We start from the raw sequence: 23,670 nt of genomic DNA, 5'->3' as shown, positions 1-23,670 counted from the left end.
TTTCTGATGATGGAACATGAGAACATGAGAATTTTCCAGGAAAATTCAGGACATTTACTGGGAGATTTCCCCAAAAGTTTCCTTGAATTATATAAAAACATTCTGAAAGAGCCTGTTAGACCCCCCCCCCAAAGAAACATAAATCCATGAAAATTCCTGATATTTTCATGCAAATTACCTCAAATTCAAAAGCAAATTTCATCTGAATTTCCCCTCAAAAAATTCTCAAAATGTACGGATAAATTCCTCCAAAGATTTCATGGAAAGCTACTGAAGATCTCTCTAAATTTCCATCATTTTTCAGGGCATTCACAGGGAGAATTTTCCCCCAAATTTCCTTAAATGACACTGAAACATTCTGCAAGAGCCTGAATATTATGTTAGATGTCCCCAAAAAATCCATGAAAATTCCTGATATTTTCATGCAAATTACCCCAAATTTAAAAGCAAATTCCTTCTGAATTTACCCCCAAAATTCCTCAAAATTTAAAGATAAATTCCTCCAAAATTTCATGGAAAGCTACTGAAAATCTCCCTCAAATTTGTATCATTTTTCAGGGCATTTACAGGGAATATTTCCCCCAAAATTTCCAGTCAAATCCCCATTAATTTGCAAACAAATTCCCCAAATTCCCATGAAAGTACCTAAGAATTTTAAATTAAAAAAGACCAATAAAACTCCCCAAATTACAAAAATATCCCACAAACTTTGTGAATATGAAAGCAAATTTCCCATACATCCCATGAAAATTACTTAAACTTTAATGGAAATTCTGGACAATTATCTTTAAAATTCTAAAATCAGACTTCATCATGCAGGGTCTAAGGAGGTTAGACTTATTGATCTCCTTGTCTCAGGATCCCAAAGCTATTTTTTTTCTATGATAAGGAGGCGATTCCTCTAAACTATTAGCTCTGTCAATGCCATCTCAGGAAACAGGAGTAAAAATAAACCTCAGGCATGCTCGGCCTTCAGCTACTCTGCAGTTCTCACGTGTGCTCGGTCCTGTCTCAGGGCAGTCATGATTTTCATCTAAGTATTAACATTTTTCATTCAAAAACTAGAGCTCTTTAAAGCTTTGTAAATTTGGCTCATGATTTCCGTCATGGCGGTGGGTCCTGATGTCTGACCAGTTGAGAGCCTCTGCTCTGAAGGTTTCTGAGCTGATCAATAAGAGATCGATTTGATTGATCTTTTATTTTGTAGACTAAATAAATAAGGTTCTTTGTACTTTGACCTTTCAAAATAAGAGTTCTGCTGTCTCTCTTTAGCATCAAACTTTGTGAACCTGGGATCTTAGAGTAAATTAGACATGAAATAAAAATATGAAACAAATATAGTAAATATATAAATGTTAATATAAAGAGAACTTTTAGGACTTTTTCAGTCCCACAGGAAACATTTACTGGCATTTCTCTTTCTGCAGAGATTTCCCTCTGAATGACAAACTTACAGCAGGACGTACTGAGGAGATCCCTCTGTCACGGCAGGCACTCAGAATCACATCAAAACACACAAACATTTCATATTTTATTCGTACTTCTCACCCCCGCTCGCTCAGTAGGAGGAACAGGCATTTGGCTGTATTTTCCCTGACTTTATTTTTAAAAACTCCCATTGATAAGAAACACTTCATTTCAACCTTATTTATCTGTGGATCAGTCAGTACGTTTACATTAGTGACCGCTGAGACCCCCCACAGTCCCATCAGACCCCAAAATCATTAAATTTAGTTAACATTGATGTTATCAATGGTGTTTTTTCCTTTAAATTCCCACAGCTATTAAAGCAATCCCTCAAAAACCAGGACTGAAACATTTCTCAGGAATGACTCCACCTGTCAGCCTTCATTAGAGAATATTCATCCAAGAGTTGGAGCTTCTGCTCCCACATTAACTGTGTCTGCTGCACTAAATAAAAGCAGCCCAGGGCAGTGATGGTGAAACTAATCCTCCTCTACGAGACGTTTATTTGTCTACATTTAGAGATCAGGACGAACTGGTGCTTCTCTTTGACCCTTTTACATGCCATGAGAAGTTTAAGTTTACATAAAAACCTTCAACAAACTTACCCAAAGAGAGGCAGACAGGTAAATCATGTCTGTAAACTGGTATGATAAAATTCACTAAATGCTCCTTTATTAAAGAGCCTGTACAGTCAAAAACAAACCTGCTTTTAGGTTTGTTGATTGCACTTTGAATGTGCAGTTTCTCTTGTCTAAGATGCATCAAAAGCCTGCTTCCTGCTTGTGTTTTTCCTCAATCCTGTAATGGAAAATATGGAGCTCAAATATCTCAACTGCCCCCTAGTGGCTGGTTGCAGTAAAGGCGATAGGGAAAGGCTAAAACGTACAGACATTTCAGAAGAAACTAAAATTATTTTAAAAATTAAATGTAGACCAAAATATTTATTTTAGTTTACTGAAAAGCTGTCCTCCAGCTGGTCCTCATATAAATGTAGCTGATGACCTCTGGGTTACCTACATAGCTGAGCTGAGCTCTGTGTCTACAGTCTTGTCCCAGTTGTTTAAGCTCTGGGAAAGAGAGGATTTATGGACAGAAGCCCGTCTGACTCCTCTACAGTGGGTGCTCCCTTTCATCTATGTACTACTAGTCCTTCACATACCAAACTAACTAACAACAGAATGTACTCCTACACCAGTTTATCCTTCAGCAGGTCTCGTGTCTCCTCATCCATCTAAAAGTACCTGGTTCTTCCTCTTACTCCTGCCATGTCGTCCTGTCAGGATGCTACATTTACATTTACAGGGATTTAGAGTTGTTTGGGGGATTCAGATACCAAGAGATAAAGGCTTTGAGTTGATCCATGTTCATGTGTACTGAAAACACTTAGATAATCGTTCAGACTGCATGAGGAGCTGGTCTGGGCTGACATGCATTGGTAACCATTAAAGACCACCCCACTGGGTGCTGGTTTACCTTGGTGGGTAGAGCAGACACCCATATATTAGGGCTATAGTCCCGGGGCGGACTCCGTGCCGAATGTCCGCATCATCGGAGCTTCCATAGTCGAGCGCACTGCCATGTAGTAGTTTCCTGTGAAATTTCTGTGAAATCCTACGTTTCCCACAATCCTTGCACGTTGTTTACATTTTTCTGTCATGGCGTCCTACTCTGACGAAGCCTGCTGGCTTTGCAAAGCGATAAAATTAAATGACGGTGGTATGTACAGCCATTAAATGCCACAAGAGACAAGGAAGGGGAGTATGCCGTGATGGTGAAGGACATGCCAAGTATTGACGTGGAAAAACATTTTCAATACTTCTAAATGACACCTGAAAACTTTGTGATCTAGTTGGGCGCCTAGCCCCACTCCTTCTCCACTCTGGAAGTCACCGCTCACCCGTCAACGCTGCAGAGGAACAAAATACAGGTCGGTGTCATATTTAATGTGGGTCGATGTGAAAAATACATGCCGAGCAGTGTTTTGTGTGACACCAGTACGCGGAGCGGAGTCCGCGCAGTCGTAAAATATGAGCTTTGTGTGCACGGTCCTTGTGGATGTCCGCTTTGAGTCCGCGCGGATCTCCACGGAGTCCGTTCCGCGTACGTTCAGCACAAGTATGTTTGAGCCTTTAGAGTGGTAATTTTTCAGATTGAATATAAAATCAGGATATCACAGCTTAACTTTCCAATGGACCAGGGTTTTGTTGACCTCCATGGGCCCCCAGTTTGGCTGTGCCCAGAAAGCTCTCCCCTTTATCCCCCCTTATGGACGCCCTTGTCTCCACATGCCTGTTCTTGATTAGTCATGGCTGTGTTCAGCCACCTTCAGGTACAGTGGGTATCCCCGGTCTCTGGTACTTTTATTTTGGGGGTCACAGGCTAAAAAGGTTGCGAACCCCCACTCTAGAAGGAGGCGACCAGGAGGCCTCCTAACCAAGCCTGAACCGCCTCAACTGGCCCCTTTCCAGTAGAGCAGCTGCTCTACTTCCAGCTCCCGGCACACGTCCAAGCTCCTCATCCTTTCTCTAAGGTTTTTTTTAATCTTTAAAACAACAAAACTTGACAAAAGGAAGACTCTCTTTCAATCCAGATCCAGCTCCCCTTTTTCACATAAGAAGCCAGAATAACCCATGAAGACTCATTTAATGCAGCCGTACTAAACAGCTGTCTCTTGGTACCTGAATGCTCAAAAATGGATCTCTAATCCCTGATAGTTGTCTGAACAATCCCATTATCTAGGTGTGTTAGTCTGACTAAAAGTCCAAAGCTCCACCCAGAGTGATATCAGTGAAACTGGGATGTTTTCATGTATAAAAGTCCAGTTTTAGTCACACCAAAACCATAAATCCACCTTTCTAACAGCATGTAAACGTACTGAGTGATATCCAGATGTGAACTTTTCTGGTTGTTTTTATTCATTTTTAAGACTCAGAAAAAAAATCTGTCCTCTCATTCACATCCCTAAGAATTAAGCTAATTATTCCATTCCCCACAACATTTTAGATGCAGCTTTTGAAGGATTTTCAATCACTTTCTATGGAAGCCCGAAGCGGACATGCATCCATTTTCTCCACTTCTCATAGTAATGAATAATTTCCAGAACTTTTCTCAAACTATTGGCTCATTCTTCTTTTATCTGGGAATAATTAAGCTGGTTTTCCCATGATAATGGATTCAAATGTGTTGTTATTTTAAAATCAAGCTCCTTTTGTAATGCAGAGGTCAATTTCAGAGTTGTAGATAATAAAACAGACTGCTCACTGTGATATCCTGGAGACCACATGCTCTGCTGCCATTCTGTTATACTTAAATAGGACTGCTGCACATTTGCTTCACGCTTTTGCAACTCTTTAAAAGAAATACAAAAATCTATGGATGCATGTCCACTCAGGGCTTCCATAGCTTTCTTATTTCTGCCTGTTTTAATGTTTTCTTAAGATAAATATTGAGATAGTTTTCTATAATTTCATGTTTTTTCAAATTGTGTGGGTTTTTCCCTCGTAAACCCTCTACTCTTGCATGTTGGACTAAATCAGTGTTTCTGATTAAACCCTGATGCATATTTTCCAGCCTCTCTGATCGTATTTGTGTGTTTTCCACCCTTTAAACCAACCCTCCATCTGTAAGCTGACTTAGCGGTGGCCCTTCTTCAGGTGGCAGGTGCAGACAGGCTGGCTGGCGCTCGTGCTCGGAGTCTCCTCTCGATACTTGGGCTGCTCCTTGTGCTTCGGCTCCTCCCTCCTCCTCTCCGCCTCCTCCACATCTCTGACCTTTCTGACCTCCTGGCGAGGAGACGACCTGACGTCTCGCCCCCTCTCTCCCACCAGAGCCTTGGAGGGCTGCCGGAGGTGCTTGGGAGAGTTCTGAGCGTGGATCCTCTTGACATGATCGACGGCGTACGGCCTCTCCTGGAAATCGTCTGAATTCTTGCGTCCGTTTTTCTTATCAGCCATGTACTTCTTGGGCGGGTTTGGAGGAGGTTTGTAGGCCTCCAGTTTACGTTTGTGACTCATGGCAGAGGCACAGCAGATGATGAAGACGATGACGATGAGGAGGGAGGTCACCACGATGATGATGAGCAGGTTCTCCTGCAGGAAATCCACGACTCGGGTCAGAACGAAGTCCTTGAGGCGGATCATGGTGGTGGTGATGGTGTTGGTGAGGGTGGGGGCTCCGGTAGAAGCAGAGACGTGAACTGGAGCTCGGGTGGTGGGAAAGATGAGCTCCAGCTCCGGTTCATCGCCGCTGCCATCCATGGAGATGTTGTAGAACATGGGAGTGGCGTGACACACGCAGAAGCAGAGAGAGAGCAGAGAGACGAGGGCGAGCAGGCGGGACGTCATCTTCTCTCTGAGTCCTGAAACAACAGAAACACTTCTGTTAACATTTTTATATCTAGTTTTACAGGTAGACAAGTCAACTTCAAGAAATTGTTCTGATATTCTTAGAATAAATACACACCATGTTAACTCTGAGTTACTAAGATTCTAAGGAACGGCCCATCATGCCAACCACACTGCTAAATACGCTAATTTATGCACAACTCTTTGTTTTTGAACGGTTGTTTTAAAGATTACTCCCCCACCAGTTATTACCAATAAAAAGAGCTATGGAGACCAAAACTGTTTGAAAATGAGGCTTTAAATGTGTTTTTCTTCTCTTTAAACGGACATTTTTAAACATGACCTAACGGAGACTTGTTGGTTTTTTGAGGCAGCCTCAAGTGGACATTCAAGGATCTGCATGTTATCCCTGTTTCTATCAAAATCATGGGCAACAACCTTTATCCTGCATTGTCTAGCATTGTGCTGAATCGCATCGTATCATGAAATATCGCATCAGGTCATTGATATTAGTATAGCATCATACTGTATCATATCATACTGTATCAGATGAACTGTTCTGTATAATTCTCATCTTGTTACATGGTAGTGTAGCCTACAATACTGTTCATATCCTGTTGTATCCACTGAGTCACATTTAATCATATACTGTTATATCATATCATACAGTACTGAGTCAAATTGAATAGAATTGCATCCAAACATAACGTTTCGTATTGTATCATATTTGGCATAATGTAAGATTTCATACTGTATCTTATCATAATATATCATATCGTATTATATTGTAACATAACGTTTCATATTGTATCACATCGTAACGTAAAGTTTCAGACATTTTTTATTGGATTGGATTGTATTGAATCATATCATAGCATATCCTAAAATAATGTTATGCATCATACTGTAACATAACATTTCATACTGTATTATATCATAACGTGACTCAATATAAAACTACGTGTTGTATCCTATCATGTTGTAACTAACAGTCAAATAACATACTGTATCAAATTTTATTGTAACACATATTTCTGTTTAGTAATGTATCACAACATAATGTTTTGCTTTGTACTGTAGCATATCATAACAAAACATTTTGTATTTTATTGTAGCATATCATAACATAAGGTTTTGTATTGTATTGTAGAATCATAACTTAACATTTTGTGTTGTACTGTAGCATATCATAACATTATGTTCTGATATGCTACAATGTTTTATATTGCTCCATATAATATCCCTACTTAACATTTCATATCATAACATTATGTTTCATATTGTATTATGAAACATTAAATATGGCAGCATTTCATATCTCATTGCATTGTCACGTGTTTGGTACCATACTGTATTATATTTTAATATATCGTAACATAACATTTCGTATCATATTCTATTGTAAAGTTATACTTTTTATTGTATAGTAGCATGTTGTAATGTTATATTGCATATCATATGACGTGGTATTGTATTTGAATGTTACATTTCTTAATGCATTTTATAATCTAACATTTCAGATGTATGGTAGCATATCGTAGCATAATAATGTATTGTTGGATCAAATCCTAATGTAATGTAACATAATGTTACATTTCATATCGTATCAGAATGTTTTGTATAGTATCACAACATTTCCATAAAGCCTTGGCTAATCACTTAGTATCATATATAATATTGTGCTGTATCATTTCCATCTATTGAAACATTTCCAATCATTGTGTGTATTAAAGCATATTATATCTAATGAATACTTTCATATGCATGGCATCACATTGCATCTGTCACATAGTATCCAGTTGTATCATATATTATTGATTCATATCATTGCCATCATACCCCAATGAGTCATATTGTATCTTGTCCAATTGTATCCTGTTATGATTATATTGATAGTAGGGTGTCATATCATATCCTGCCATATTAACTATCATATTATAGTAGTATACTATTTAGTAACTTATCTCATTGTTTTATATACTCCTCTGTGGCCTCATACATCGTATATTTTGTTGCTCTGATTAACCTGTAATAAATATGATGGAACATTTGTCCCATCACTGATCTTATTGTTTGTTTATTAAAGGTACTGTTGCCCTGATGGATGTGAAATAAATCCCATTCTACTGAGATGTGAAACGGTCTAACTGGTGTGTCATGTTAGGATGATGTATCTCTGGTAATCATTTGTCCCATCCGTCACTCTCAGGCTCCTCACCACTAAAATAACAGCAGTATTTCCTGTAACAGACACACTGGGAGAGTGAAACAATACTTTAAAGGCGTTTTAAATCCAAATGTTCCTCTGGTATCAACCTTGACTCTGATTTTTCCAGGTTTTATGTCCGTTCCCATCTTGAACCAGATCTATTTTAGCCGGCAGCACAGTAGCCATTACTTATTTGGGGTGGAGGCAGCGAGTTTGCTGCTGAAGGCCTTATAATTTGTGCAGGAGAGGGAGGCGTCCCATCCACCACACCAAAGTGAGGAGGAAGCTGAGAGGCTGAGGGAGCAGAGAGGCGTGGGAGAGCTGCGGCTGTGGTCTCTATATTTACTCTGGGCTGCAGCTGTACTGTATACTGATGATGAAGATATTCCTGCTTCCAGGAAAACCTGCATTTACCGAGCCTTCAAATGTCTGAATAAACTCCCGACCCAGTGTGACTTTTCTTCTGTTTTTCCCTCCGTCTTTACAAACATGAGGTCGAGCTTTAACAAGGAGCAAACATGCTAAATATGTTAGCATTTTAACCTGGTTTCACTCCTGAAACAGTGTGTAATTAGGCCGTGTAAAGCTGTAAAGAGAGGCTTCTAATCAGCTTCATGCTACAGTGGACCTTAACTACACTAGACAGTATGGACCCCCTCTCTGTGTGGTCTTCATCCAGCCTTTAGTCCACCAGATGTTTGACTGGGTCTTTATCCTAGGATGGAAAGCTACAGGAGGGAAATGCTTCCTTTGTTTTAAATCAAACCCAAATACATTCAGCCAGTCAGTCTAAAGCTTTAGTAATGACATGGTATCTGAAGACTCTACGTCTGAAACTTGATTTAGATATCACAGAGTCCATGGATCCTCCTCCCAAAACAATGACTTCAACCACACGGTCCTCAGTGCAGAATAGAAACAGGTAGCCTCCTCTTTGTCTGTGGTGGAGCAGAGAAATAGAGCGGCTCAGGCTGACTTTAGAAAGGAATAAACACGATGTCTATTTAACCCACTGTCAGCCTTTATGTTTACAGCTTATCAAAGCTAATGCTGCTATCAGTGAGAAATCAGCCCTCAGAAACGTAGAATTATTATTACACTCTGGATGTTTGGGAACAAAAATTCCAGCAAACAAAAATAGCATTAAAAAAATTTAATATTCTTTTCCAATTTCTTTTTTTAATATGTTTATGATCAAGATCAGACCTGATCATAAATAGAAGATATTGATGAATGTGAAGAAATTCAACATTTCAAAATGTAAATTTAAAAACAAACCCAGGCCTACAGCTTCAAATATGTTGATAATGTGAAAAAAAGTCTGATTTTATTATTATCAATAAAAAATATTAATAATAATAACAATAATTATAATACTACTGATAATAATAATAATAATAATAATAATAATAATAATAATAATATAATATATATTTTTTTTATTTTACATTGTTACATTTGAGATGTAAGTGGCCAAAAAAGGACACCAAGATCTGTAAAAAATAAATAAATAAATAAAAATAAATCAAGGGGGAAAAATCCCATGTTAGGCATTATTTTTACTAAGATCAGACCTGATCATAAATATCAAATATTAATGAGTTTGAAGAAATTCAACGCTTTAAAAGCCACTTTAAATACAAATCCCTGATGTTTTTAATGTAATAAATATGAAAAATAAAACATTTTTTTTACAATGCATGCAATCTGGATTTCCTTGGAGGGGATTATCACAGCCTATAAAATTTGGTTAATTTAGGGGAATTTAACTTTTTAAATGCAAATAAATGAGCCCTAATGTTTGTAATGTTAAAACACCCCACAAAAATTAACATACAGTGCTTACCAAATTTATTAGACCACCCTAACCCTAACCAAAGTAAGGTTTATGCCACAGCTGCCCTAAATTAACAGCATTGGTAATTACCAAAATCATTTTTTATGTTTCTGCAATGGTTAATACACCAATATGTAGAAGCTCTTTAACCCAAATGATATTTTTAATGCTAAAATATAATTATTATTGTTATCCATGAATTTTCAGATTTACTGATTTACAAAAAAACTAAAAAAACAGTAAAGCACATTATTATTTCTTGATTATTGTGTCAAATTATAGTTATTTACTTGCATTCCTGAACAGAAAAATGAGTTTTAGTGCTTGAATGTTATGCTTGATTAATTTCTGACTTCTCAGAGAAGTCCAGTGAGCCGGCTCAAATTTGGGTGAATTCAGTTTGAAATTCCTCATTCCTGTTCAAAATGGTAAAACGTGGAGAGCTCACTGAAAATGAAAGAGTCGGCATTAAAGCACTTCATGATGCTGGATGGTCTCTGAGACAAATATGACAGGTGGTCTAATACATTTGTTAAGCACTGTATATTCATGTTTTACATGGAAAGTGGATTTCCTTGACAGAGATTTCCACAGCCTTAAATATGTTTATAATAGACATTAACTTTGATTATGATGCACTACTGTGTTTATTTTAAAAATCTTCAGATTTGAATAAACTGTTAGAGCATTGATCCTGCAGGAAATGTCTCCCTCATGCTAAATCTGGGAAAATGGCTGACAACAGAAAAAAACAGCTCAGTTGAAGCAGTGACTCCAGGATAAAAGTTTTGTGCCATAAAATGAATGTTATTTTTCCTGTGATGGCTGAGGATCAAAAATGGTTGATTTTTTTTTTTTCCATTTACACATTTTGTTTTCAGTTTTGTTTTCAGTTTTGTTTTCACTGCTGGTTTGCTTCTTTAGTTCAGTTTCATTTCTCATTTTAGTTTGGTTCGTTCTCTTAGTTTTAGTGTTAGTTTTTAGGGATGCACATTATCATCACTGTGGTATCAGCAGATTTTAATCCTGAACGTGAATTATTCTATCAGTAGATATGAAAGTTTCAGCTGAAAATAACAACAGATATCTTAGCCGTTAATTTTGGTCTATATCTGCGGTAAATATCAGCCATATGTAAGACTGAGTGGATGTTTAGTCTTTTCTTTGTTTATTCTCTGTCCTTGAGCTTTAGTCTGGCTCTAAGAACAGAACTATCCTTCATTTCTCATTCTGAGTCTTTAAGAATATTTAGCGGTCTCATGTTTCAGATCTAAGATATTTATCTAAGTATCAGTATGGATGCTGGTATTGGCTTCTACATTCAATATTGTTCCTCTCTATAAGTTTGACTTCTTCAGTAACACAGGGCACTTATCAGGGGTGAAAATTAGAATATAACTTTTTAAGACTGAGCGTATCATCATTCCAGCCAGTCCCACCATTCAACCACAAATCACTGTCCAGATAGATCAAATGAACTCCTGCCCACTGAGTCTGGCCTGAATGTGGGTGTCATTACTGATGACCAGCTAACCTTCAAAGTTCATGTGGCCTCGATTGCTCGGTCCTGCCGATTTATCCTCTGTAACATCAAGAGGATCAGACCCTGACAGAGCATCCGCACAGCTCCTGGTTCAGGCTCCTGGAAATCACGCACTGACTACTGCAGCTCATTATGGCAGGCCTCCCTGCATGCACAGTTACACCTCTGCAGAATGGATAGATATTCTTCTCTTATTAGCCTCAAACAATAAATAAAATCCTCATTCAAATACTTTTAAAACACAAAGTGAAGGCATTAAAAGGACAGAGATGTTAATGTTTCTGCACCATAAAGTTGCCAGTGGATTTGTGCAAATCAGACTGTGTTAAGGAGCTTGCTTGCAAATTTTGGTGTGTAAAAGTAAAATATGACCTGATATAAGATCCCTAGGACTTCTCTTTTTCTACTTCTGGGAAATAAGAAGCTTGCATGGTCGAAGCTTGGGCCTGTTAAAGGTGGAGATGCTGACGGCCATGTGGCTGGGTAGAAGGTCTCTGTGTTGGCAGTGAGAGCCTACATGGTGGCTCTGGGCCGCCAGAGATCAGAGCAGGGGTTCTCAACGTTGGGGTTGGGACCCTATTGGGGGTCGCAAGATACTGAGAGTGAGTCTCCAGGTGCCCTAAAAAAACTAAGAACATTTTTAAAATTACACTGTTGCCACTTGACACCCATTTTGTCGAATTTCAACACATTTCAGCCACTTTTTAACCCCCTTTTACCAAAATGTCTGAATTTGCAACTTTAACCCATTTTTTTTTATTTTTGTCACCTTTATCTAGTTTTTGGAAATTCTAACCCATTTCTGCTACTTTTGAAATCCAATTTCACCACCTTTTCCACTATTTTTTTGCCATTATTGACCCATTTGAACTATTTTTTAACATTTTAATTCTGTTTTTAACAAAATGATTTACATTTTTAATAGGGCTACTTTCTACACAAATGAATTAAAAGATATTTGATTCTTTGATATATATATATATACAACAGCATATACAACAGCTTTACTTTACATTGGACCATGATTTTACTGGCTCCCAGTTTGGCTGGGCCCCAGAAAGCTCTCCCATTTTTCCCTCCTTATGGACGGCCTTGTCTGCACGTGACTGTTCTTGACTGTGCATGGCTGTTCAGCCACCTTCAGGTACAGCGGGGATCCCTGGTCTCTGACACCTTTATTTTGGGGGTCGCAGGCTGAAAAGGTTGAGAACCACTGCTCTAGCGGGGTCTCAGGACTAACGGAAGGAAACACCAGCTCCCTCTCGATGACCCGGGCAAATCTGGTCTGCATGGTTGACATGTGGGGGCCAACTGTACGGGCTTAGGGGCTTCTTCACTGATGGCTTGTCCTGTTAGCAGGCCACAGGTTTGATTTTTGCCAGCATCATTTAAAAGTTTGGAAATCTGATATCAAGACAACCCTGTCAGGTATAGAAGGTCATGTTTCTACTGTAATAACTGGATGTGAGAATACATGAAACACAAGAGCATACAAAACCACAGATAGATGCATTTATATTCCTAGACAGCAGAACTCGGTTAAATATGTGTAATAGTCATCTCTCTGTTAAAAAAAACAAAACATCTCTTTGTATCGATTAAAAATATAAAAAGTAAACTTACAGCAGGTCTTGGTTTCCTGTGTTCGGGGCAGACGACCAGGAGGAAAATCGTCGAGGAGCGAGAGGAAAGTAAGAGTGAAGACTTTCTGAACATCCACCCTCCTCTCGGATTTTTTTACTGAGCTCTAAAAGTCGACTTGATGCTCAGTGATGTCCATCCCTCTGTTAGCAGCCTCTCCTCCCTCCTCCTCCTCCTCCTGTTGGCCTTCATCCTCAGCTCAGACATGCTGGATTCAGATGTTTTCTTAGTGCAGAATTAAAATAAAGAGGACATTTTGGCTTTAAAGCGATCTTTTTCAGTCATGGTGGGAATGTGAACGGTGTTATGTGTTGTTTTAGTGAAAGTTTGGAGTTTCCTGCTTTCATTTCACTGGTTTGTTGGAGCATGCTCTCCATGCACACTGGCATACAGAATTCAACTCAAATAAAGACAAAAAGCCCCAAAACAAATCTTAAGAAATAAAAATCTGAGTGCAGAGACGTTGGTGCCATGTTAGAGGGAGACGGTGTATTTCTGTCCTCGGCTGGGCGAGTCCAGAGTCTCCTGTGCCTCCCAGTGAGCGCTCTGTAATTACGTCCATGCTGATTACAGCCTGTCCTCGGCGGGCACACAGCAGCAGCACACAGAGAAAGCTCCCTTTCATCCACAAACATATGTACAGAGCTAACATATAAACTTCACGGCCTTTCAGGGGCGTTTATCTCCGTCTCTAAATATGAAGGAGGTCTATTTCAGTCCTTACTCTTACCTCCTGTCTTTAGTTCATTCTCTTATTTTTACAGCTGCTCAAACATGTCGGTATTAGAGCCAGGTAAAGAAAACACGGTCATTTATCCTCCATCACAAACCTGTGAGGAAAACTTAAAATAGATGATGTTTTAATGTAACATGATTGTGGTTGAACTCCAGCTATCTTTGTGACCTACAATAGCGTTGTGTTTGTTAGAGGCGTGTCACGCTTTCTGGAGCTGTGGCTCTGACTTCTGAGGAGGTGGCAAAGTTTGTGCACATAAAAATAACAATGAGTGACCCTCCCTGACTCTGCTAATCAGATCCTAACTACTTATATAGAGGTTCCTACATAGAGACATGCTGCTCTTATAGTACGGTAAAAAGGTAGATATTTCAGAACACAAGGTACGGGTGATTTTGAGCCGTCTGTGAGTTTTTCAGTGAAATGAGACATGAAGGAGCAGTGGTGGGTTGATTTTACATCACTGTGGCTGCAGGGAGACGCTGACGTGGCTCAAACAAAGCATGCTGAAAGAAAGAATAAATTAAGCAATTAATGAGATTAGTCAAATTAATTATGGGCTGTGATTAATTGCAGTTAATGAACTGATTCCAGCAGCCCTTTATTTATGCTTCTGCTTCAGAGGAGGCTGCAGGCGTCATGTTTCCAGGTCGTCCGTCTAAACCAGTGGTTCTCAGCTGGTGGGTCGGGACCCAAAAGTGAGGTTGCGAATGACCTGACATGCCAGATGGATTTGTTTCACACATCCATCTGGTAAACCGCTCATAGACAGCATTTGGGAAAGGGCAGAGCCTATAAAAAAAACCTCAGATTGTGATTGGATGAACGTTCTGTCTGTCACATCTTCACGGGCCAATCAGAGCAACAAAACACGTGACGTTGCCGCTACCGAGGAATCAACTCCAAAGAGAACTGCATAACACAAACCATGGCGACTGTAGACATGTCAGTACACGACTTTCGTCGTTTTATTAAAAGAAAACAACTCATTGCTGTTCTTTGTTCTTCTTTTAACAAAGAAATGTCGTGAAGTTCTGATAAAACTGGCGCTTTAGCAGCATCCACGCTAATGTCTTCCACCATAATTGCACCGGTTTGTTGTTGCTGCTTGCTTATGTCACGACTCTGCCGCACCAGAAAGTACTCCCCCTCATCACTGATTGGTCCTGTCACTTTCTAACCAGGTCCAAATGGTTCAGACGGGAGCTTTGCAAGATGGATTCACTAGTGAAAGACAAGGAAACTGGCGTATCCACCTGCTTTGCAAGGTTATGTTACGAATGCGTCTGAAAAAATGGTGGCAAAAGTCGACCAAGAACACGCATCCATACCCTTAAATTCACTCTGTTTTATTGGAATATTTCAACTCATTTAGCTCTGTTTTTTTGCAAGAAAAAATGCTTTTACAGTGCTTATGAAGTAATTTCTCAAGATCTCTGGAAAACTGGCTAAAATTACCACAGAGAAAAGGGGTTGTAAACATGTTCGTTTTGTCCCGTCTCTAGCTTGTCATATATCCTGTTAAATCCAAGAAGCAACCTTCAGTCCTGAAAAATGAAGCCAATACAGAAGTGCAAAAAATTGTAATACGGCAAGTGTCCACTTGAGGTTGGCAGCAGGAACAGCAGAAGTCCCATACACAACACACGTTAAGCCTTAGGTATATCCAGGCACAGTCTTGGCATTCTGTTTTAGATTCTTGAACTAATTTGTATTCTGTTGATGTAATAGTAAATTACATTGACCTGTTTGGTATTGTGTATAGCAGTGGTTCTCAAATGGTGTATCAAGGCATACTAGTGTGCCCTGAGGCAAGTCAAGGCGTACCTTGGGGATCTGGCTGGGCCCCTGAAAAAACCCAGAGAATGGGCCCTCTCCAGTTGTGACTTATTGATGGTATCAGTGTATGTGTGTAGCACCAGTAGCATTGGTGCTAGCATCCTGGCTGACAGTTACCTCATTTGGCAAGCTATTATTGAGTTGAAATTGTCTTTTAACCAAGTCAACCAATTTTTCTACCAATTTTGCCACTAATTTTGCTGGGTTTTTTTTTTTTGGTTGCAATTTTACAACTTTTTAAAAACTTTTTTGCCACATCTAACCCATTTTTGCTACCTTTTTGCTGGTTTTTGCCTACTTTTGCTATCATTTGGACATTTATTGCCTTTTTTCATCACTTTTAAACCCTTTTTACCACCTTTAGAAACTTTTAGTCGTTTTGCCACTTTTCTGCCACTTGTTACCTATTTTGCCAACTTTTTTACACTTTCAACCCATTTTCGCCACCCTCTAGCCAATTTCCACTCACTTTGTTTGGCCATGTTTTTGCTCAATGTTGGCAATTTTTTAAATCACTTTTAACCCATTTCTACCTCCTTTTTAAAACATTTAACCTGTTTTGGCCACTTGTAACACATTTTTTGACACTTTTTGACACTTTCAATACGTTTTTGCCACTTTAAACCCATTTTTTTGGCCCCTTATGCCAACTGTTATCTATTTTTGACTCTGTCTTGTCAGATTTTGCCCAATTTTGCCATTTTTTTCCATCACTTTTAACCAAATTTTGCCACCCCCAGTAGGCCACCTTGACTGTTATATTATTTAAAAAGTCAGTTTTGTATTGATATGAATATGGTGTGCCTTGAGATTTTGGCTTAACCTTAAGTGTGCCTTAGGCGAAAAAGGTTTGAAAACCACTGGGGTATAGGAAAAATACTCACATTGGTGTCCCTTGGGGACAAAACTTGCCCATTCAAACCCATTAAAATTGCTTATTTTGACTGCAAATTTGCAATACCATGTATCACTGTTATTGCCATCTGTGTTGCAATTTTGAATGGGGACCTTAGACTTGCAATTTTTACTCCTAACCACCACATGGTGCCATTACTCTTTTTGGGCCAAGCATGTATCCGTAGGGCACTTAAAAGGCACACTTATTGTGGGATTTTCTATAGCTCTGTGAAATAAAGGCATAAAGAAATGAAATTAAAAATGTCTGTGGGTGTTGATAAGAATATAAACTTGGGTTTTGCACGTTACTTTTGAGAAACTGCACCTCTGAAGCGCCACCCCAACGCGTTTTGTTGCGGACAGATTGAAAGTCTGTGTTCAGTGCCGGTGCTGCCAAACCACATCAATACCCACTGATCAAAAAATTGATAAATTATTATTTATTAAAATACTGAAAATTACCAAAGATTTGTTATGTCATGATTAGAACTGGAGGTCATTACAAAAAATTAATTTAAAAAACAAATTATGAATATACCCATATAGAGTAGGGGTCAAATTGTCACCCTATGGGTCCATCTTTTGCATAATTTTCACCAATTTCTAGACACTGCACAAAACTCAATGTTAGAGGTAATTGATGACTTATGGCCATCTTTGATAATTTTTTTTTTTTTTTAAATCCACTTAGCATCTTTTATATGGAAAATATCTCATCCTGCTGAATTGAAAATTGAATGAACTGGCATTTAAAGGGTTAAAAACATATAAAATCATGACAATGACCAAAGATTTGCTGTTATGATGAGGGCTGGAAGTGATAACAAGAAAAAAAACCCAAAACATTTTTAAAAATAATATAAATTGTGAATTTTAGCATTTAGTAGGTGCAAAAAAATGTCCCCTAGATACATATGTGTGTTGTTTGAAGGGATGCCTAAGGGTTAAACGGCCGTTTTTTTACACAAAAAAAAAAATTGAAATCCTTCTTTAGAAACTCTTTGGTAGAAACACCACCACACCAGCATACGTGTCCATTGAAAACATGAAAAAGATCAGTTTTAAAAATTCTTTATTAACTTTTCTTATAATCAATGTTTGATACTTGAAGCAAGAATAATGAACAAAAATGCTGAGCAGACATGAGGCTCCGTCCTGGTTCCGTTCTCGCCTGATTCTCTCCGACATACACGCTGATTCTGCTTCTTTTCTCATGGTGCTTTTTATGGCAAGGTGCAGGGAACACGGACGAAACAGGGGAAACATTTAAAACCCACCTCCCACACAAAGACCCTCTTCAGCACAACCACAAAAAAAAACAAAAAAAATACAGAAAATATGGTCATGTTATTTACACAGCTCTCACACATTTCCTAGACCTTAATTACAAACATACATCTATCTCTCATCTGCACATTTCTCCACCTACTGAGTCCCTTTGGATCGCTACTCTACTCCTCGTACGTTGCTCTCGTGCCGACAGTGCTGTAAAGAAGCTGATATACAGGATAGGGCAGTGTCTTTGCATTGGACCCACGTTTCTGCTGATTTGATTATTTAAAGAGTGTGCGTTCACTAACAGCTACTAGCTTTGACATGAGGACATTTAAATACCCGTACCGAGGTGGAAAGTGTTGAACGTCGGGGGCAGCAAAGTTTCAAACATATCCTCCAATGTTGGGATGGATTCACAAATACAGCTCTTTAGAAATAGGGTCATCTTTTTTATTTACTAGCACCTTTAAGTGGTTTTAAATCCGGGCACCTATCATCTCTTCTACACAAATCTACCACACAATAATCCTCCTACACATACACACGTCCGTGCTCTCCTCTATGGCACTTTCAGGTCTTTACAGTGGTAACAAAGATTGAAGGCAAACAACAGACTGAACCATTACCCGTCTCAGCTTCCTAACCAAACACCAGGGAGGACATTTATCACAGCTGCGTGAAAGAAACAGCTCCGACTGATCATTAAATGGTTCCTTTACGTGCTGATTATGGGGGCGTTTGGGGAGTTAAAGTTAAAATATATAAGAAGTGGAAGTGCTAAGAGGGATATAAGCACAGCTGGAGCAAGAAACAGGCTGAAAGGAAGGGTGGAGAATCACCTAGCTGTACGTTTCATCCAAGGCTGAGCTGCAAAAACTCAAATCTTAGCAAAATGTATTTAATATCTCAGTACTCATGTGACACATCCAGGTAGAGATCTTATATAAAAACGCAAAGCAAAAAAGAAGGCTTGTTCATTGTCTGAATCAGTGAGTAGGTCACGCTCAGGTTGTCAGAATTTAATCTTTCTTGATATCACATTTTTAAACTACTAATCAATTGATATCAAAAAAGGTTTATGCATCGGAAAGTAATGAACCCATCAAAAATTCCTGCAAGCTTTCCAAAATGTACCAAAACTGGGCAACATTTCAATGGGTGGAACTCTGCCTGCAATTTTTGATGCACTTATGTTTTCTAGAGATGTACCAAAAGTGAAAATAAGGGCACATGCTGATGTTTTTCCACATCATTTCTTTTGGTGTTCGACTCCTACAGTGCCAGCATTTCTCTCATTTTTTACAATAGAAACAGATCAGACTTTGACCAATAAAAAACATCTCTGAATCAGCAGTTAGGTGTGCAAGACACCAGCATAAAATGGAGATAAACACTGCCTACTGATATGCATTCATACCACAGTATTTGCAGAGGGCGGATGTTTACCAACAGGGCTTAAACTGAGGCATTGCTACATCAATATTTACAACTGAAACAGCTGGCTGAATCCTATTTACCATGGTGTCAAATGTAAAAGGCTGGCATATCCTGTCACTGCTGCCAATTTGCCCACACTAATGGTGTACTGTAAGTGTCCCCTTCACTGCTAGGATAGATAGCGACACAGGCCAGGCTGTTTGGGATTGGCGCCACTTTTTAGCAGCTTTTCTCCTTCTTTGCGTTGTAATCCTGCATTAAAAGAAAACAGTGCTCTACTGTAAAGTAAATAAAGCTTGTTGAGTGCACGTTTGAAAGAAAAGACTTTTAAATTTAAAGCATCAGAGTGACCAAAGGAAGCTGGGACCTTGCCACGCTGGCTATGGGTCTGTACCTCACAACTACCACTAGCTAGTTGCTATATTTTTGTTATCCTGCTAGCTAACTGCTATAGCCAGCAGTTAGCTAGCAGGATAACAAACTTTACATGGTGAAAGCAGATGGTCCAGATAGTGACTGACATATTTGTGTGAATTATAATCTGGATGTTATGGCAGGCCAGGCTGTTTGGGATTGGCGCCACTTTTTAGCGGCTTTTCTCCCTCATTAGGTCATAATCCTGCATTAAAAAGAAAATGGTGGTATAAAGAAAAGTAAACAAAGCTTGTGTAGCGCTGGTTTGGCTGTGGGTCTGTACTTCACAACGGTCACCGTCAACACTGTTAGCTAGCAGGACTTTACACAGGAATTATAATCCGTTACTGTTGTTAAAAGCAATGAAGTTCCAAATATTTTACTGCTGTTGTATCAAAATAGGATTCAGAATCATTACATTTTTCTTGGATTGTATCGAAGCTTACAATCTAGGTGTTCTGACAACCTTACATCTCAGTTTGACAAACCCGTCAGGTAAAATCTGCTCACTGCAGCAGTACGCCAGTAATTCAGGCTCTATTTTTGCTTGTAATCTCTCAAAATCAGATATTGATATGGACAATCATGGTGTATAATGAGTGTAAGAAGTAGTGATACATTTGCTAAGCTTTGAGTTTTTGCAGTGCAGTCTTGAACTTTCTACTGAGCTCCCCAAAATAAGAAACAAACATCAGAGGTCCGTAGTGACAGCTAACCAAGAGAGGCACATATTCACTCACAATACAGACCTTTATCGTCCCTGTCGTCTTTAGATTATCACCAGGTGAGTTTAAAACCATCATGATGTGTGCTAACTCTCATGCTTCCTGATTGTTTTTACACAGAAAATACAGCTCAGAGAGAGACGACCATCCCTCTGCGTGAACAAAAACTGAACTGAATGTCAGTGACAAAAACAAACCAGAGCCGAGGTCGGTTTCTTCACAGCAGCACAGAAAAGTCACAAAAACAAGCCGGCTGGTGTAACTGAGTCACTGCAGCAGAGTGTTTACAGCTGTACAGAGGTGTTTTTTTTTCCCCTCCAGTTCATGAAGAACTGCTGATGATTTTGGAGGAATGATTCTCCACCAAACACACAGTGCATGTTAGAAAAGATAGAAAGGAATGCATGTTTACATGGACCGCTGTGCACAGTCAGAATGATGGGAAGCAGCAGGAATGGCGGAAAGCAGGCGTTAGTTTGTGCAGCTTCAACACAGACAGGAAATGTCTCGTTTATGTCACGTCTGTGTGCTTAGCGACGCATCAACTGCGACTATTTTATGTTTTCAATCAAGAAATTCTGGAAAAGAGGAGTTCCTGTAATTTGGACTTTGGCAACCTCATAACGGGAATAATATGAAACAACTGATCCTACTTAAAAATATTTGGGAATAGACAGTTGGATTTTCTTGGTCATAACTCTAAAATATGGAAAATGTTAAGACTGTTTGACACAAGAAGACAAAATAAACAAAAACAGACTGCCACACAATAAAAGGAATAGAGTCCTTTGTCACAAAAAAGCGAGAGTACTTTCTGCTTCATTTGCCACGCGTCTTTATTCCACCTGTGTTGAAGTGAGGGTCGGGGGCTGGATAAGAAAAAAGTTCATCTGGAATGTCGCTAGGGATCGTTGCTAGGCAGGCCTCAGGCGAAACACTGTCATTGAGAGAGGCAGTGACTGGTCCCGCCCACCCCCAGCCAATGGAACGTCCTGAATTGTAGCGGGGTCGGGGGGGGGGAACGTCCCTAAATAGCGATTTTGGACATTTGCTCTTCAAGTTTGATGATTCGCTTTTCCTGACTGCTGACCAGGTCCTTTAGGGATTTGATTTCTTTCAAGATCTCCTCCAGCTTGGCTTCAGATTTCTGCAGGAAAAAAACAGAGAGCAGTGAGACTTTTGGGCATGATGTTGTGATTTCATAATTCCCCCCCAAAAAAACAGCCAACAGTGAAAGAAACAGACTGCAGCAGGCTCGTTATGGATAGAGTTGTTGTTCTGACTGTTCTGTCCGTCACATTCATTAGGAGCCAATCAGAGTGATGAGTAGGGCTGAACCAAGGTTATTATAGTTAACTAAAACTAACTAAATAACAAAAACTAACATTTGAAAATCATTTTAGTTAACTGAAACTAAATGAAAAATAAGCTCTAAAAAAAACTAAAACTAACTAAAACTGTACAGTGCACTTAAAAAACTAACTAACATTAAATAAAAATGGAGACAAAATATCCTTAGTTTTAGTCTTTGACACATCCATACTGACTGGCACCTTAACCCAAGTCTGGGGAGTGTAAAATTGCCTGAATTGGTTAGTTAAGACTTCACACAGTGTTAGTTTTATGTCTGGAGTTTTATTTGAACATAATCTTTCAATGAATAAAATGATAAGTGATGAATAGCCTGTTTGAATGTGTTTTTAAAATGCATGATGTTCACTCAGCCCTGAAATGTATCTAAAAAAATTAAAACTAAAACTAATAAAAACTAAACTCAAATGAAGCATTTTTGCAAAATAAAAACTAAACTAAACTAAAGCACTTCAACTAAAGTTGAAAAAACAGAAAGTGAAAACAAAATAAAAATAAAAACTAATGAAAAATCCAAAACTATTATAACCTTGGGCTGAATTTGGAACAATTTGGAAAATAATCTAATTGAAAACAATAGAAAACAAAGAATATTTCAGGATCAGATGAACCTGAAACTTTCCAGAAAGTCTAATAAATTCATGTGTGAAAAGGCCTACAGCCTGGCAGGGTCCAGGTCTGTGAGGGTTAACATGTTTGGTCAGCACTGAGGCTCAGTGGGCTGTGATTACAGAGCAGAGCTGCTCACAGACACATGGGCTGGGTCCCAGGAGGGTGGCTGTGTTGTGGGTGAGGTGCGGCAGGACGCCCAGCAGCAGGCACCCATACCAACAGCAGACCCCTCAGTTTGTGGGTCGAACAACATTTATGAACCATCTCATAAAGAAAGACAGGAATCTGTACTGCTTTGAACACGTACAATTTGTCTGTGTGACACTGGGAGCCCCGGAGAGACGGCTATGATCAGAGGAGACAGAAATGGAAGGCATTAATGAGAGATGGGCTCTAATGTCTGATGATATTTAAAGCATGGAAAGGCAGAGGAATACACTTCAGTTTCTAATAATTTTCAGGTTGTTTAATTTTTAAACCTCATTTTAAAGCAACAAATCTTTTGTCATCATGATTTAAGTGTTGAGCGTTACAGAAGCTCCAAAAAGCAAAGATTATCAGTCCAATTTTACCCAAAGATGACACAAAAGAAAGACAGAGCAGCAGTGATCCATTCAAAATCAAGGTTGGCAAATGCTAATGTTTCTCAAGTCGTGGTTTCTCACAAAGAAGCAAAAGTTTTAGTTATGTCTCTCAAAAACAGACAGAGAGCAAAGAGGAAGATGATGACTAAAATACTTTGGTACCAAAAGGCTGCAAATGTTTCTGAGCAATTCAGATGGTGTGAGTGAATTTTCTTGCAATTTCTAGTAATAAAAACCAGAAATTTCACATTAGTATGCGCTTTAAGCCTTCTAAAGTTGATGCTGTAGTATTGAAGTATAAATATACTGATTACTTTTGCTCATATGAAAGGTGAGTTTAAAATGCTGGTATGTTGACTCTTATCTGAATAATAACCTATGGTTGTGATGAGCATTCTGTGATCTGTGTCTGACATCCAGTCTGCTTAGACCACTGCATGGTTCTGTCTTAGAATTTAAAGCCTGTACTGTATCATCATCACCAGCACAGGTGGGATCACCATCGGTGGCCAGTTGGCTGCTGCGTTCACATGCATACGCTTACATCTGACTGATGCTTGACGTTTACTTTTTTTCACACCATCCACTGTGGCTAATGGTCACTGCTCTTCTCTGAACTTCATAAGTAGTTTCAGTCAAAAAAAATCATTACACTGTTCCAAATTAATGCACAGCAGCCGTTAGATGGTAGGAGTAACCATAGCAACCGGACACAGTCATATTATCTGAGAAGGGAGTAC

The 23,670-nt window shown here is 39.0% G+C and overlaps 1 protein-coding gene across 1 annotated transcript in view; it reads right to left on the bottom strand.

The window, feature by feature from the left end:
• Positions 1 to 17,567: 17,567 nt before the first annotated feature.
• The window catches only part of coro1ca (coronin, actin binding protein, 1Ca), a 76,638-nt gene continuing 70,535 nt past the window's right edge, over positions 17,568 to 23,670 (bottom strand). Inside the window, exon 11 of the mRNA XM_041786863.1 lies at positions 17,568 to 21,510. Within this exon, the coding sequence (XP_041642797.1) occupies positions 21,391 to 21,510 (120 nt within the window). The 3' untranslated portion in view covers positions 17,568 to 21,390. The remainder of the gene's footprint in view (positions 21,511 to 23,670) is intronic.

The sequence above is a fragment of the Cheilinus undulatus genome, linkage group 5 (assembly GCF_018320785.1).
Source record: "Cheilinus undulatus linkage group 5, ASM1832078v1, whole genome shotgun sequence".
Lineage (NCBI taxonomy): Eukaryota > Metazoa > Chordata > Actinopteri > Labriformes > Labridae > Cheilinus > Cheilinus undulatus.
The sequence above is the reverse complement of the archived record's forward strand: the minus strand, read 5'-3'. Positions and strand labels throughout refer to the sequence as shown.